At 46.0% G+C, this 16,278-nt stretch overlaps 1 protein-coding gene across 12 annotated transcripts; it reads left to right on the forward strand.

Moving 5' to 3' along the window:
• The first annotated feature begins 166 nt into the window (after window positions 1-166).
• Window positions 167-16,116, forward strand: TPD52L2 (TPD52 like 2). 12 transcript variants are annotated; one of them, XM_048321694.1, is made up of 12 exons: window positions 167-273; window positions 743-882; window positions 2,000-2,148; window positions 2,956-3,015; window positions 4,497-4,556; window positions 8,529-8,630; window positions 9,601-9,639; window positions 12,458-12,484; window positions 12,858-12,899; window positions 14,113-14,161; window positions 14,243-14,291; window positions 14,375-14,466. In XM_048321694.1, exons 1-11 carry the CDS (start codon window positions 255-257, stop codon window positions 14,276-14,278), a joined length of 723 nt encoding a protein of 240 aa, XP_048177651.1. In that variant the 5' UTR covers window positions 167-254; the 3' UTR covers window positions 14,279-14,291; window positions 14,375-14,466. The 12 variants fall into 12 exon arrangements, with proteins under 12 accessions (XP_048177651.1, XP_048177647.1, XP_048177648.1 ...); XM_048321690.1 differs by lacking the exon at window positions 14,243-14,291 and having other exon boundaries at window positions 14,375-16,116; XM_048321691.1 differs by lacking the exon at window positions 14,243-14,291 and having other exon boundaries at window positions 770-882; window positions 14,375-16,116.
• Window positions 16,117-16,278: the final 162 nt, after the last annotated feature.

Raw genomic sequence — 16,278 nt, forward strand, 5'->3', positions numbered from 1 at the left:
CCGTGCCAGTGCTGCCCCCTGCCCTCCGGCCGCGCTCACGGCACCGCCGGCCCCGCCCGGCCGCGCTGACCCGTCCATGACGTCACCCCCGTGTCCGGTGCCGGGGGGGTGACACACGTGTCACCGTCACCGTGGCGACGCGGCCGTGACGCGCTGCGCCCGCGACCCTCCCCGGAACGGGCGGGCGGCGCGTGCTGAGCGCGTCACCGGGGGCGGCGGCGGCGGCGGCGGCTGGACGGGCCCGGGGCGCCGCCATGGAGAGCGCGAACCAGGGTACGGGCCGGGGGCGAGTGGGGGCTGCGCTCCGGGCGTGGGGCGCCTGGTGGAGGGGGGGTCCCGGGCACGGGGGGAGCCCGGGGACGGGGGCGCGGGAGCTGCCGCTGCCGTGATGGGGGACGCGGCCCCGGGAGGTGGGAGCGGCCCCGGGGATGGCGAGCGGCCCTGGGGATGGCGAGCGGCCCCGGGGATGGCGAGCGGCCGGGGATCGCTCCTTGGCGCCGCTTCCCCCGCTGGGCCCCGTCCCCACCCACGGTGCCGGGCACGGGAGCTGTGAGGCCGCGGAATGCCCGGTGCTGCTGCCGGTTCCGATCGATGCTCGTGGAGGAAACTCCACCGGAGGTTTCCCTTCCCGTCCTCGGCGCAGCCCCTTCCCGCAGCTCTGCCGCCCCCCCGCCCTGCTTTGCATAACGCGCCTCGCCTGCCGCTTGCTTATTCAGTGCCCTCTGCTCCTTGTCCGCGACAGATATCAACCTTAACTCTCCCAACAAAGGTCTGCTGGCGGATGCCATGACAGATGTTCCCGTGGATAACGCGGCCCGGGGCGCTGCGCCCGAGGGATTGACTCTGGCCGAGGAGGAGGAGCTGAGAGCCGAGCTCGCCAAGGTAAGGGGGGCTCGATTTGGCAGCGTGTGCCTTGGTTGTGTTCTGCTGGGAAGGAACAAAGGGGAGCCACAGGGGTAGGACTGGGTTTTTTGTTGCTGGAGTTTGTTTTTTAGGTTTTTAATTTTGCAGTGCTACCTTTGGGTCTCTCAGCTAATTGTTAAAGTGCACAAAGCTGGCAGATACTTCAAACACTGCGGTGTGTTGTTTGCTCTTTCCCAGAACAGCCTAATTTAGAGCTCTAAGGAAATAAGTGGCTTTTGATGCCATGAGCTCAGTATAGGATTTTAGCTCCATGTGAAGCGAGAAAACACTTCAGGCAAATGCTAAGCAAAAGAAAGCCATTTTTCCTTAGGAAACTGAAACATTGGAGCACTTAATGTGCTTTTCTTCCTACCTTTTTCTCTTAAATATTTTTTACACTCTACAGACAACTGTTTTTGGTGCCCATATGCTTTCGAAGAGCTGAGGGTTTGTAATGTAACATCCTAAGGTTTGAGCACCTTCTGGGGTTTAAAGGTCAGATTATCATTTCTGTCTGAAACGTGGCTGAAGGTAATTGCATCTGCTTCTCTGTTGTCCTTTCCTTCATGTGAGAATCTTGTGGTGATTCTTTGACTTGCAGGTTTTGGCAGGGGAGGACTTTGCTGCTCTAGGTGGTCACGCAGGGCTTGCTGAGCTGCAGCTAAGGTAGAAATGAACCCACTCTGCCTGGAAACAGCTCCAGAGTGCTTTGAAAGTGTTGTAAGAAAGATCTCTGAGGAAAAACTCTTTGCTTTAATGACATCAGAGGAAAAGAATCATAAGATAAAATATTAGGTAATGAGGTTTGGCAACTGAATCATGTTTACTGTTGAAATTACAATACAAGGAATGGGTTCTGTTCATCTCAGTGTCACTAAGTCACCAGTTCAGTGACTTGTATGGAGGTGGAGTCTGAATGGCCTCCTATCCCAACACAGTTCATGTTGAGTTGAATAATTCTTTACCTGATGTTCTTCCCAATTGTTAAAATTAATGTTAATGAAATGTTGCTAGTTTCGAGGGAGGTAAAAACTTGTTTTACTTTACGGTTTTTAACTAAACTGTGATTTAACACAAACCTCTGCCTCTCTCTAAGGTTGAAGAAGAAATTGGTACTCTCAGGCAAGTTCTGGCTGCCAAAGAGAGGCACTGTGGAGAGCTGAAGAGGAAGCTGGGTCTGACTCCCTTGGATGGGCTGAAGCAAAACCTGTCCAAAAGCTGGCACGATGTCCAAGTTTCCAACGCGTGAGTATTGCTTGTGATGCAGCTGTGTTTAACTAGGACTCTGTGTGACACTTCCCAGCACGGTATTCCAGAGCTCTTTGGAGTGGCTGGAGGTTTTTCCTCTGATGGATTTATAGAGTAAAAGACACTTAAAAAAAAATTATGTCTGTGTAAACTGGACTTTCATGTCTGTGATCCAGATAAATTGTTGCTCGATGCTCTTTCCTGTGGTGTTAGAGATCTGGATCACACTTACTGGTTCAGTTTGCCTATTTCTGCCAGCTCTTTGAGGCACAGGCAGCTCCTACCTTGTTCTGAACTCAGGCTCAAAGAGAAGTGCAAGCAGTTTCACAGCTTGTGCCAGTTCAGAAGCATTCCCTGGGTTGTATAGCCTGCACCTTCTAGGAGAAAAATCTGTGGTATTAGTGTGCTTCACCAGAGTCATCTTGTCCTAAATATGTGAAGTGAGACTGACTGTTCCTGAACAGGCATTAAGGGTATGGTCACTGCTGTGCTCAACAGTGCCAAAAGGAGGGTCCATGAGGTAAGTTTGTCCCTGCACTGGGTGTCAGGGACTCTGGGTGCCCATAGAGGCATCGTTCAGGCTAAAAAGTCTCCTGTAACTTAACTGGGGTTTGGAGTTATTGACAGCAATACTGCAGAGCAGATAATTGAGCTGTTCACTTGCTGTTTGTTCTTTCCCTTTTCCTTATCTTCCCTCCTCTGTCCCTGCCCCATTTCTGTTATTCCTTTGTCACTGGAATCTGTGTCATTGTCTTCTAAAAAATGAATATTAAAGTTATATTCATTAACACTTTCTGTTTCTAGTTATGTGAAAACATCTGAGAAACTTGGAGAGTGGAATGACAAAGTGACACAGTCTGACTTGTGAGTGCCTCGGGCTCCTCAGCATCACCTCCTTGTTCCTTGCTGCCTTCCCCGATTTGTGCTGCTCCTTGTTCTCCCAGGCATCAGGGCTTGCTTGGGAGCTGGAGGCATGGTGAAGCAGGGTTGTTACTTCCAGGATGCCTGGCTTCCAGCTATAAACATCCCTCAGTTGCAGAGGAGATGAGTAAATGTTACTGCCATCATCTCTGTCATGGTCTTGCTATTGCAGAAGAAAAATTCCAATCAGTTACCAGACCACAATTTATATATAAAAGAAGGAGGGGACAAAAACTTAACCACAATTTCCCTTCAGCTGGTAATTGGAGATTAGTCTGTTGTTATCAGGTGTCTTATTAGTAAACCTCTGTCTTTACTCTGAAACTATTTCTCTTCTCATCAGGAATGTGGTAGGAGTCAGTTTGGCTGTTGCCTTTCTGTATGGCCACCTGGGAGAGAAGTGGCCATACAGGTGCTTCCCTGTAGCTGGAATTAGGGGCTGTGCAGCTGCCAGTGTGTTCATGAGCTTCTGAGCCTGCTGCATTGATGTGTGACCCTTTTGCCAGTGTCAGCACTAGAAAGCCATGAATTTTAATCTTTGCTGTGTATCTGAGCAGGTGACAAATGCAGACAAAGAGCATCTGGCTACTTTTGCTTCTGGAATGTATTCTTTAATTATATTAGACCTCCATTGATGGTAGACACAAATCATTGATTCCTGCTGCATAGCTGAACCTCAGGAGCCCTTGAGTGTTTTTTCTGTGCCGAAGTTTCTCTCCCTTTGTCTTGTGTTGAAGGAGATAATTTAGCTAAGAGGAAGATGTGGATTGGGATCATCACATCATTAGGCAAGGTGGCACTGATCTAATTGGGGCAAATGAATTCTGGGTGATAAGTCCCCTCCTTTGAGAACCTGTGTGCTGTCTGAAGTGGGAGCAGCCACCTTCTGTAGTGTGTGTTTTCTGTACCTCCAGTGTTAGTTCTCACAACCCCTAAGGTACTGTTTTTTTGCAGAGTTGTGTAGAGAAACATGATTTCTAAAGATCAGAAAAACAAAAGTTTATTGTTTGTCTGGTTCATGCTGTATTGGTAAACTACAGCTTTGGGTGTGGCAATCTGATTTTTTTTGGCCTTAAGCTCAGTTCACTGCTCTGTGCTTTTGCTACAGACTAGCAAGAGAAGATGTAGGAAGGGAGCAGAAGATGCAAAGTCTTTCATTTCTTGACACCTTTTAAACTGCAGGCTTTGTTTCTTTGTGCTCAGGGTTTGAACACGCTTAAACAAAAGAAACTGGGGCTTAGGTGTCTCCGTGCATCTCAAACAGCTCTTTTCCTTTTGGCTGTACCAAAGAGGCTGAAGCTGTTGTCAGAGAAATAAAGCCTCTGATACTGTAAGTGTAAAGAGTCAATAGTAATGTGTAAAGTGTCAGAAGAAGCATCTGTAGTGAATCTTGGAGCTGTCTCTAACCTCAGTTGTGTTTGTAGATATCTTTCAGCCAGCAGCACACTGGAGGACTGGAATGAAAAATTAACTCAATCAGAAGCGTGAGTGTCTTAACCTTCAGCCTTAACAAATGCTTTCTTCTGACAGCTTGCTGCCACTAATTGTGCTGTGCCCCTGCTCCCCGTCCTCTGCTTTCACTAGATCTACTTGGACATTTATCTTTCCTAGCTTTTACTTTTTTAACCCAATAAATGCCTCTGCTGGGAGAGGGAGCTTTTCCTCAGGTCAGTATCCAAGTGATTCTCTGTAAATGCCTGCCTGCTCTCAGGAGCTGACTGAAACCCCTGGGTAGCTGAGACCTGTGTGCTGCACATTACACCTTTAGCTGAGAAGTGTAATAGCCAGACTGACTTTCTTGTTACCCCAACATGCTCTGCAGGGAGCAGGAGCTTTGCTTTCTGCTGTGGTACCTGATGAAAATAGAGCTGGGCAGCTTCCTGTCACATTGGGGCCACAAATAGACTCAAACAGCTTAAACCTCACAGCTGTTCTACTCCAGTTGTTTAATGCAAATCTCCCTTAGATGTGCTTTTACTAAATGCCTGAAATTAAATTCTCTTCTGGACTAAATTATGGAAGGATTTTATGGAAGTTGGCCTTTGTCCTTCTCCCTGCGCCTTTCCCACAGTATGTAGGGCAATCCCTTACAGTGCTGCAGTGGGAGCAGGTAGATTGTGTCGTTGTTTTCAGAGCTGATTTCAACTGTGGGAAGGTAGGTCTTAGGTGTGAGCCAGCTTTCCTGTTCTCTGGAGTGGGTATGTGATGCAGTCCTTGGAGCTGGCTGGTTATCAGCAGCATGTGTGAATGCACGGTTTTCTTCATAACACGGGTGAAAGAGGAGCAGAGATAAAATGTAGGAGTAGCAGATAAAACTTTGAAGTATGCAGGTCTACTTTCAACTGTGTTCTCTAGATTAAGAAGCTGTAAACTGTCACTATTTCACTTGCTAAATAGAGTGACCTTGGTTTTTGTGCTTGCTGACAGTGACTGACTCCAGTGGTGTTTAATCAGAGTCCCTCCCTGGGTGTGCCTGCTAGAGTAGAAAACTTCTGGTTCTGTCTGTTTCCTTGTACTTCATAAGCACCAGAAATGTGGCGGAAATGTGCTTTTTGTGGAGCACTTAGGGCCTGAAGAGCTGTGGCACCTTAGCTTTCCTGCTTGCTTTGGCACTGGACAGAGTGACAGTTGGTGCTGGCAAGGTCGAGACTGATTGAAATAGAGATGTGAGGGGCATTGAAAGATTCCAGCAACGTTTCAGAAATCAATCAGAATTTCTACTTCTCTCTCTTAAGTTCAGTGAGTGCAAAGAGGCAAGTTCAAGAAGTCCAAGGGTGAGGTTTTGGGTTTTTTTTATGCAAATGCATTGTCTTTTCTGCTTCAGAGCTGCTCTGCTCCCTAGCTAACAAGGCTCTTGAGTGAATTGGGAGTGGACCTGACTCCTGACCTTATGGTGCTTTTGTGTGCTGTGGAATTTCCTGGTGTTTGCCATTCCTGGCCACAGACTTTCCCTCTGCAAGCAATACATAAACAGGGCAGAACCCACCCCAGTCTGTTCCTAGATCCACTTTCACTGTAACCAGAGTGTGAGGTGACTGACACGGTTTGTGTCTTTAGCCAGACAGCTCAAATGGTGATTGCTGGATAAAAGCAAGTGAGTGGAAGCTGGTGTTAATGGATAAAGGAGGATTTGAGGGTGCAGATTTCACTCCTTCCTGTCAGGGTTTATAGGAGAGAGATGCAGTGAAATGTTGGAATACCACAGGATGAACAGCACAGGGCAGAGATCATCTCTGTGGCTTCTGCTGCAGCCAATTGCCTGTGAGTAAAGTGGGGTATTAGCCAGAGCTTATATTTATTACTCTCAGATTTGGATTATTCCATTGTGCTTTGTGCTGGGGCTAAGGGAAGAAAGCAAGTGCTTGTGAATTTACATGGAAAACCAGGCTGTGGCACTTGCAGGAGAAGAGTTGCAACTTCTAGGTCAGGGCTGGGTGTAGTTAAGTTGCATTAAAGTCTTCTATAAGCTGATCCCTGGCTGTCACAGCTGCAGCTCCACATGTGTGTCTGGTGGCAGTTCTGGGTTACAGAGCTGCTCATCTCCCTGTGCTTGCCTGGCTCTGCCTCCTGCCTGGCAGCAGTGAGGTGTGTATGTGTGTGTGGGAGCTGTGGGTGCAGGGCTGGGCTGGCCATCTGATCCAGCTGCTGCTTTTTTGTGCTTCCAAGTTTATATTTAATCCAGATCGTTCCCTTGATCTAGATTGCTGTGCCAGCACAAGCAGTTGTGCTGGAGGAAGGAGCACACTCAGGCTGAAGCAGCAGCACCTGAGTGCTTGTTCTTCAGTTACAGTAAAAATTCTCCTGTCAAGTGTGGAAAACACAACTGGAAAATCTCTGGCCTTTATCTGCTGAAGCTGGGCATAATACCTGGAATTTTGCAGTGTGAATGGCACGATGGTGTCCTTTGAGGCTGTAAACCATTCCTCAGTGCTGAGCTCTGAGTGCCAAGCAGACCTAGAGTCAGCACTGCATACTTTGGTGAGCACGAGGTTTTCGATATTTGTTAGGCAGCTGTAAATCAAATCCCATGACAGGGCTCAGCCAGGGAGGAGCCTGGCTGCTGAAGGCAGGGATTGAGATCCTCCTCAAGCACCGTGGTTGCACTAGGAAGGCAATCCCTGTGTGAGATCAAGCAGCCTTGGTGCTGATCAGTTCAGTCCTAAATTGTGCTGAGGTGCAGAAGATTGTGCTGTGCAGAGGCAACGTTGAGGCCTTGCTGTTGGGGCACGCTCAGGTTTTTCTGGAACTGTTGACTTCAAGAAGAATTGGTCTGAAAAATGTGTAGGTTATAGAGAATTTTCTTTCAGGAGCAAAAAGAGAGAAGGAAAAACTGATGCAGTTTTCCCCTGTTCTGCCTAAGTCTTGTGTATATTCATGATTCAGAAATACTTGGCTGTGGTATTAAAAAAAAATACTGAACAAACCAACATGTTGTAATTGGAATTGCTCAAGTCCAGTTTGGGTGCTGTGGTGCTGTCCATGCACTTCTGCCTAGAGAGAAGGAGATGTGAGTAAGTCATCTGTCACCATGGTGTTTGTAGCTAGGGGAGCTCAGGCATGAGAGAACATTAGGCTGTTTATAATGCCCTTCTCCTAAATGTCCTCACCAGGCAAAAAAATAATCTCAAGCTGAAATACTTGGAATAAGAAAAGCTTAAAATATTGAACTTGTTTTTAGCCTGAGTCTTTTCTTTGTAGTCTGAAGAATGACATAAATCTAGATGTTAATCATCAACTGTAGAATAGTTTAGAGAGAACGAATTAATGAAAGTGACACAAAGAATCTTTGTTCTTGAGATTAGTCTCATCTGAAGGAAACAAGGATTCTCAAGTGTTTCCAGCTCAGGTAGAAATTCAAATAATCAGCTGACAAATAAAAGCTGACTTCTTACCTATTGTGGTTAATGGTAACTGATAGGAAACTTCTCTACCAGTTTATTTCTAAGCTGCTGTTGTAGAGCTAATGCCAATTCCTGCATTTCTTTTCTGTATGGTGATGATGGTCTTGCTTCTTGCCTCTTTCCTCCAAAACATAACACCACAACAAATGCTATGGTTTCCTCAAGGCTGCAAGGATAGTATGGAATGGGTTCCTGGATTTATTTTCTCCAGGACACCAAAAGATGGTTGCAGAGCGATTAGGCTACAGTGCTGTGGTGTTAGACCTTCCATGTGGAAAATTGGTTTTGCTTTGGTTTTTAGCAGATGTTTGTTAGATTTAAGAACATATGATCAAAACTGTAAGGTGAGTGTATGGAAAGGTTAATCCTATACCTCCTGCTTTTGTAAAACTTCAAATATTTGGATATATGCAAATCTGGAAGTGGCTCTTTCAGTGAAGTCAGTGCAGCTCACTAACCCAGCTTCTTTCCTTTAATATGGGGTCCTTTTTCAAAATGGGGGGGACACTTTTGGATCCAACCTGTTAGTTCAATTTATGATTTTTTTCCATGTAGTTATAAGAAGACCCAGGAAACCCTTTCCCAGGCGGGACAGAAGACTTCAGCAGCCCTTTCCAATGTAGGTTCTGTTATCAGCAGGAAGCTCGGTGACATGAGGTAAGATTTCTGGTTTGCACTCTGGTGCTTTGATCTTGGTTTCAAACAGGAATGGGACTTTAGACAATAACTAGGCTTTATTCCATTTTTCTGTTTAGTTGGCAGCACGTTGCTGTTGATGGACTGCCACCTTCTGTGTGGCCCCGTGCACTGTAGTTTAGGACAGATTAAGCATTTACTGAAGATTTACTGAGGGGATAAGCCTGTTCTAAGGCATTTAAATTTGGTTTGGTTTAGGAGAACTGACCAAACATTTTTAGCAGCCTTCTCCCTTTTACTGTCATGTGGATTCACTGCAGCTTTTATGTCATATGTAAGAAACTAGAATTAAAATTTCCCTTTTCCATTCCTTACTGGATTATGGAGGTGTGTTTCCTCAGTGTAACTGCTTTGGATTAGAGAGGGGTCATCCCTTCTGTGCTCTGTTCTGATTAAAAACAGAAAGGGCAAAGTCTGTTTGCTGCATTCCATGTGGTTTCAAGCCCCGGGTGTTGACATTCCATGGAGAAGGGCAGTATGTCTTCCAGGCACAGTTATGTCATGTTGGTTGGAAAATAGCAATTGATTCAGAAGATTATGACAACACTGACAATTTGTTCTGTGGTTGGGGTTATCTCCATTCCTTAAGTAGATGACCACTGAAATAATTGCAAATATAAACCTCTCCAAACTGGCAAGAGGCACAGGTTCTCCTGGCTGAGGTTCTTGCTCTGTGAGTTTCTCAGCTGTACAGAGCTCAAGGTTAGAATTGGTGATTTACCTGCTCAGAACTTTAAGCTAAAGATTTCTTCCCCACTGATGGTAACATCCACTTTTTTCATGCAGAATCCCTTGACCATGTTTTTCTTGGAATTGAGAGCTAGTTCTGGATGTACAGCCTGTCTAGGTTACTAAGGGAGGATTTTTAGAGCTTGTATTTAACGTGCTGTCTCAGACCTTGGATTGAATGGGTAGCTGTCGTTCTTTGTAGGGAATTTCCTATTCCACTGTGGCTGGGAGTATCCGAGTGGTAAGAACTTGTTGGCCTCTGATCACATAGTGCTGATTTATTCTGATTCTGTCCTCAGTGAGCTAGTTACTGTGTTCCTGGAGGGTATTTTTTGGTGTTTTCAGTAGCTCACATCTCTGAATTTGGCAGAGGACTAGCTGGCTTCCTACCCTTTCCAGCATTCAAGTTGTAACTTTTCTTTCCTGGAAACTCCCTAGTCTGCTGGAAAAAGAGACTTTCATGTAATCACAGCAGATTACAGCTACTGGCACAAGATGTGGTGGGAACACATTTTGCCAAACTGATAAGTGAATTTGGGGCCTGGTTTCTGCAGTCTGGCCAGGCTGTTGCAGCAAAGGAATGGGAACTGTGCTTTTTTTGGGACCACACGGGGAACTCCTGAACCAGGGTTGCCACTGGCAGAAGCTGTTTTGACACGCTTGCTCCTGCCTGTTGTGTTTTTAGCTGGGAGAATGCAGGTCGTGCAGCTACCGAAATGTTTGTGCCATCCCAGGAGCAGGCGATGGAGAGAGGGGATACTGGGGTGCTCTCCTGGTGGCAGAGCTGGCCTGGCACAGTCACTGTGACAACTGGCCATGTAATCAACTGGCCCAGGCACGAGGCAGGCCTTTACAGCAATGGTTTTGCTCAGCTTCAACATCTGCATTCCTTTTTATAGCTAATACCTTGGGTGAGGTGTTATGAAATAGAGGCAGCTTCTGTCTTATCACCTGGGAATCCCTGCCAAAGTTATTTCAGCAGGATTTGTATATGTGGCCCTGTGGGGGAACACAGTAATGATTTTTTTTAAGACTTTCAGTTTTTCTCTGCATATATAAACAGACTTTGATCTCCTGTGCTGCATCCAAGTCTTCCTATTTCTGATTCTGAAGAAGGTTTAACTCTGAGCATAAGGTTTTGCAGGAACTGTCCCACTTTTCACCCTTGCCAGGTGAACTGTGGTGTTCTGATATGTGATCAGAGCTGATGAGGAGTGAAGTCTGTTGTATTGCTGTGATCACTGCTCTGAACGAGTGGGATGATCTCTGTTCCCAGAGAAATCTCTGTTACAGGCCTTGTAGGCTACACTGACCTCCATTACTGTACTCTGTTATTTTTCTTTCTTCCACTACAAATTCACTTGTAAAGCGAGTTTATTTTCCAGCACTGGAAGTGTTGAGATAACAGAGGGGATTTCCTTGTTTAGTCAGCCTTCACCGGTTGATAAATGCAAGGAAGGCGTGATGAATGGGACAGAGCCTCCACACACTGAGGGCGTGGGCCTAATTCCATTAAAAATGCTTGGACCAAATTGCTTTTAAATACAAGTAACATGTTAAATCTTTAGACTTGTTGTATTCTGGTCAAAATAATTTTGGTGTGTGGATTTTAACCTTGGGAAGTTAATGCTGTAACCGTGTGCTTGCTGCATTAATGCTCTACTGGATTACTCTGAGGGGAGAAAACGTACCTTAGTGGGTGGGATATTTTAAAGTGTTGGCCTGTTCAGATGTCTCTGTTATCTCCACCTACAGTTAAAAAGTAAATTGGCTTTTAGACATTCTGTTCCTGCATTTTACTGATCCCAGTAAACTACAGAATTTGAAGTGTTTTCTTTTTGTTGCCTTGTGGGTTTGTCCACCTGTGCACTTCATGGTGTCTGATGAAGTTTGCTGCTGTACATAATGCTACAAGCAAATTCATTATGAAATGTTAGCCTGAACCCGAAGTGCCTGCAGATTCTGGAATTTAGGTAAACTTTCAATCCTTATGGAAGGAGGAAAAGGGTTACTGCTAGGTCCAGGCCAAGATACTGAACAAGAAACCAGTGCTTGTGGTATTCTGTATGGAGCAGCATGGTGCATGGATGTTATCTGTGTTGTTCTCCTTTACGCAAGAGTAAGTAGAAAGTTAATTTATTCACATGCAAAGGCAGCATTTCAAGGATCTGCCCTGCCAAAGAGCTGACTTGGATATATGGGGAAATGAAACCACAGAGCCCAACATCTTTGCTCTGGCTGTTAGGAAAAGCCCTTGTACTCGTTGCCAAGTACTTCACATCCAGCTTGCCATGACTGCTTCCTGCTGCAGAGACAAAAATTATATTTAAGTGGAATAAAACACTGCTCTGGCAGGAGAAGCTCCTTTAGAGCATCCTGGTAATCTTCCTAATAGAAGTAGGAAACCTCAGTCTGTTGTTTCAGACTGCTGAGATGCTACTGTATTGCAAAATCCCAGCCTAAAAATGGGCAACCAAGTTACAGGGTAAACATGATACCTTTAATCTTATCTTTATTAGCCTGCAATGCATTTGTTGTTTGAGCTGTAACTTTGAGATTTGCAGGCTTGGCAAGATAACGTGCAGGTATCCATTGCAGGTTGCCCTTACACAAGTCCTCACCGGAAGTCTGAGCAATGCTGTCTTTGTGTGAGAGACCACAGGGGGAAATGGGGGAAGGAGGTATCTCTAGCAATATAGCTGGTGCTTTGTAAAACCTTCAGTTTAGAAAAAAATGCTTAAAAAACCCATGGGAAAGCAATGGATGGGGGTAGGTAAAATGTTTTGGTTTGCTGTTGCACATCTACTCCTTCCCCTCCCCAGCTGGGTTCTAAGTTGATGTAGGTGGTGTTATTGCTCTTAGGGAAACAGCTTGTCTGGAGTTAATGAAAAGCATTTTTTTTGCTTGCTCCTGTGATTTATTTTGAGAGGCTTCCTCCTGGGTAGTTGACTTTGCTGTCCCATGATTTTGTGACCGTGTCCCTGCATTTGGTGTTTAACTCTGCACAAGTTTCTGACCATTTCTTCCTTTTTCTCTCTGCTGCCTGTGGCCTCTCCCAGGGCTCACTCCATCTCACATTCCCTTAGGTAAGATACTGTTCAAGGCTCTAAAAGAGCATTTGTTTCTGTGCCAGGCCCTTGCAGACTTTAAAGGGGAAGCTGGTTATTTAAGCCTTACCTAAACTCTTGACACAGATTGAGAAATCTACAACAAACCAATGCCCTGGGATTGACTTTTGTATCACAGTTGCAGTTAAATATTGGCCATCCTGTGTCTGGAAAACTAATTCTGGGCTGCAGCTGTTCAATAAGGGGAGAGAGGGCTGGCTCCTACCACTTGGGTTGTCCACAGCAGCCTGTGTGTGGACAGGGAGTGCTTCAGACCCGGGGTTAGGCTGCTTTTGCAGAGTGTCAAATTGTCATTAACTTTTTCCTCCTTGTCCCGAATGCTTCCGAGCAGCGGCTACTCCATCCGCCACTCGATAAGTATGCCAGCCATGAGGTAATGTAGCACATGCCTGTGTATCCTGAGTGGGGCTGGGGGGAGGACAGCTGCCTCCATCACTGCTGGAGGGTTTGTTCTGACTTGTGCAACCGGCTCCTTTCTCAAGCAGGCCCCTCTCCAAGCATGGATTAACCACAGCCTGCAGTTTGACTACTTAAAGGGTTTTTTAATATCTCTTAAGGTCATTAGCACTTGTCTTTTCTTGGACTAAGTGCAGTGTTGCACCTCTACCAAAGTTTGGTTGAAGCTTGCAGTTTTCAGAGGTCCCTGAAGGGCAGGATTACAGTTCTGTCACAATGTATGGCACAGCCATTGCTGATACCACGGTGAATCCTAACGGGAACCCTCTCCTCGGCCTTCCCTCAGGGTGCCTTGCAGGAGAAGTGACTGCCAGGGCTGGACAAGGCCCACAGAACTCTCTGTTCATCCTCTTTCCAGATCAGTGGAGGTTATTTTATGGCTGCAAATCTAAAGCAATTCCTTGGAACAAAAATAACTGAGATGAGGCGAGTCATCTCCCAGCCCCAGCGCTCCCACAGCCTGGCCTGGGGAAGCAGCTCTATGAGTAATTGCCTGGTCTGGCAGCTCAGTGCAGAGCACTCCCTGAAATCCTTTGCCAGTGAAGCAGCTTGTTGGGTTGTCAAACAACTGACCTGGTTTTCTTTGCTAGAAATATGAAATGCTCTGATTAATTCATTACCTGTGATTTTCATGAGCATTTTCTGATGCAAATGATCACCCCTGTAGAAATAAAGCTGCTGATAGGTGCAGTTACGTGGCCCTTGCCCTTTCTCCCCATGGGATGTGATACAGGAAACCGAAGCCTTTGTTTTCTCAGCTTTCCTTTCCACTATTTAAAACAAAATGTTTTCAGTTGGAAGTTTTTTAAAGCTAAGAGCTGGTTTCTTCTCTACTTACTGTGCCTTGATTCCCCAGTGAACTAGGGCTTGTTTCCCTCAACATTTTAGCTTGAGCAATTGAATAGATTGCACGTGGTGTAAATGTTTTCCTTCAGAGTTTAGATGTGGTGTTCTTGCCTGGTGTGCCTGAGAGATTTGTGCCAAAGGCTGTGAGGAGCTGGAAGTGTTCTGGGTGATGGTGTCACTGCAGTGGAACAGCCACAGAGCCCAGTCACACTGTGCCATTTGATATGGTTAAGAACTAACTTGTCTTGATTTGTTGTTTCTTTCTCCCCTCTTCTTTCTTCAAGGAATTCTGCAACCTTCAAGTCCTTTGAAGATAGAGTTGGGACCATAAAGGTAACAGTCAGCTTTGTCGTGTAAACACAGCGTGTGAAGCCTTGTGCAGAAACTTTAATTTCTGCAATGTTTTTCTTGTAGACTAGTATTCGGGCAAATGGCCTCTCAGATATGTGAAGTCTTGGCTACAGTAGGTGACCTCGACAAGGGGGAATTGACTTGGTATTCCCAGTGCTGCTTTCTTGTTGTCCTCACTCTCTTCTCTCCTTCCAGTCCCGAGTGGTGGGCAGCAGGGAAAACAGCACTGATGGCCTCCACTCCCCCTCTGGAGCTGGGGACAAGCCTCCACAAGACAACGCTCCCTTCTAGACCTGGATGTGTCTTTGCACGGCTGTGCACAACTGGAAGAGCCCCCTCCCTCCCAAACCTTCACCACAGCAACAACATGCGAATCCAAGAAGGGGCTGAGAGCCAGTCAGGAGAGATCCATCCTTCATTCATAGACACTGCTGCTGGATCCAAGTCAAATAAAGAGAATGCAAAGTTTTGTACACAAATAATATTTTACACTAAAGTTTGTAGATTAAATGTATCACTGCTGTCCTTTTGGGAGAGCGTGTAAGCTGGAGTTTCCTTAAAGTAGCTCAGAAATGCCACTGCTGTAGATGAGAACAGTTTTCCCGTGTCTGACAGAGCTTGGAGCAGATACATAGCCCTGAGCAGCATGAGGAGGGCAGTAACTGGAGAAGCCAAGTGCATGGGTACCTTAGCTTCAGCTTCTGGCTCCGTTCTCTGTGTGGGCTACTCTGGGAGCTTGCAGGCTTCTCCTGTTACTGTTTTCTCTGGCTCTCATTGGAGCTGTTGGGTAAATGGTAAACAGTTGGGTTTTTTCCTGGGCTCCTAAAAGGTAAACTTCACTTAGCAGCTGCCTCGTTGTTACACTAATGCTCTAGCTTTAACAAAACTAAGAATCTTTATTTTTAAATGCAATGAACTTTAAAGAAATAAAGCTTAAAAACAAACAAACAAAAAGCTTTGGCATCATATTAGGGCAATGCTCCCTTGGACTCTGAAGCTGAATTGCAAGCCTTACATCACCTTACGCTTTACTTGTTTATGATTTACTTTCTGTAGAGAAGACTGCAAGGGTTCTAAAGCTGGTTGTTGAGCACTGGAGTTTTGTATCATGCAGTCATAGCAGCATGTTTATAAAGCCAGTTCTTGTGTTAAATTCAGTGGTGCACTCTGTTTCCCGAGTGTATGAAACTTGCTTCTCCCTTCTCAGCTTATCCCTTCGTTTTGGAGGAGGAATTTCTGAAGGCTGGAATATGGATACCATTGGAGGGACTCTGCTCTGCTCTCCGAGGGCTCCTCCAGCTGGTACATCTGGCTGTGACTGGATGGGTTTCTAAGTTGAAAGCCCCAGCTCTAATTTTGTTTTACAAAACTGGCAGAGAGTCATGGCGCTCACCCAGTCCCTCCAGGGGCTGGATGTTTTGCTCTTTTGATGTCCAACTTCATTGCTCAGGAGCTGACAAGTTCCAAGTTTTCTCCTAGAGGCCTGATCTTATTCTAGGCAAGGTGCCTCCACGTAGAAATACCTAGAGTGAGCAATTCTGTGCCTTAGAGGCGAAGTGGGACTTACTCAGGTCTTTAAACTTATGTACATATCTGGGTAGTTTTTAGTGGTTTCACCCCGGAGGGACTGAACTGCCTCTGATCCTTTAGAGAAGCAAGTTTTGACACTGATTTGATTAATCTCCATTTCCCCTACCCCTGCTCCCCTCCCTCTGCAGACCTGGGGACATGGGATGAGATGTTAGTGGGCAGATGTACTAGGCCGTAGGTAGAGAGTAGAGTGTCGTTCACAGGCACTCTTCGTTTGACTGGAACTGGCCTCCCTGGGAGGAACAGAGCCAGTGAAATGGAGACTGCAGGAGCTTGAGTATGGAACTGTTTCTCTTTAAGATAAAGACTGATGAAACTTGTCAATAAAGGATTCCTTTGGGAGAAAATGGGGTGAATGTCTTTGTCTTGTTCTGTCTAACAGCACTGAAATCCTCTCTTGGGTGCATGTTACAAACTCGTCAGGTAAATATCAACTGCCTGCAGCAGTGTGAGGTGAGAAGCAATGGAAATATTCCATCCTATCCCTGTAGCTTCTTGTCTGCTGGCTC

Source organism: Corvus hawaiiensis, chromosome 17 (assembly GCF_020740725.1).
Source record: "Corvus hawaiiensis isolate bCorHaw1 chromosome 17, bCorHaw1.pri.cur, whole genome shotgun sequence".
Classification (NCBI taxonomy): Eukaryota; Metazoa; Chordata; class Aves; order Passeriformes; family Corvidae; genus Corvus; species Corvus hawaiiensis.

Bases quoted from the DNA above. Each gene is read 5' to 3' on its own strand.
- TPD52L2 (XM_048321690.1), top strand. The intron at 3,016-4,496 runs GTGAGTGCCTCG...TTGTGTTTGTAG, and splicing joins AAAGTGACACAGTCTGACTT to ATATCTTTCAGCCAGCAGCA. The intron at 9,640-12,457 runs GTAAGAACTTGT...GGCCTCTCCCAG, and splicing joins TGGCTGGGAGTATCCGAGTG to GGCTCACTCCATCTCACATT.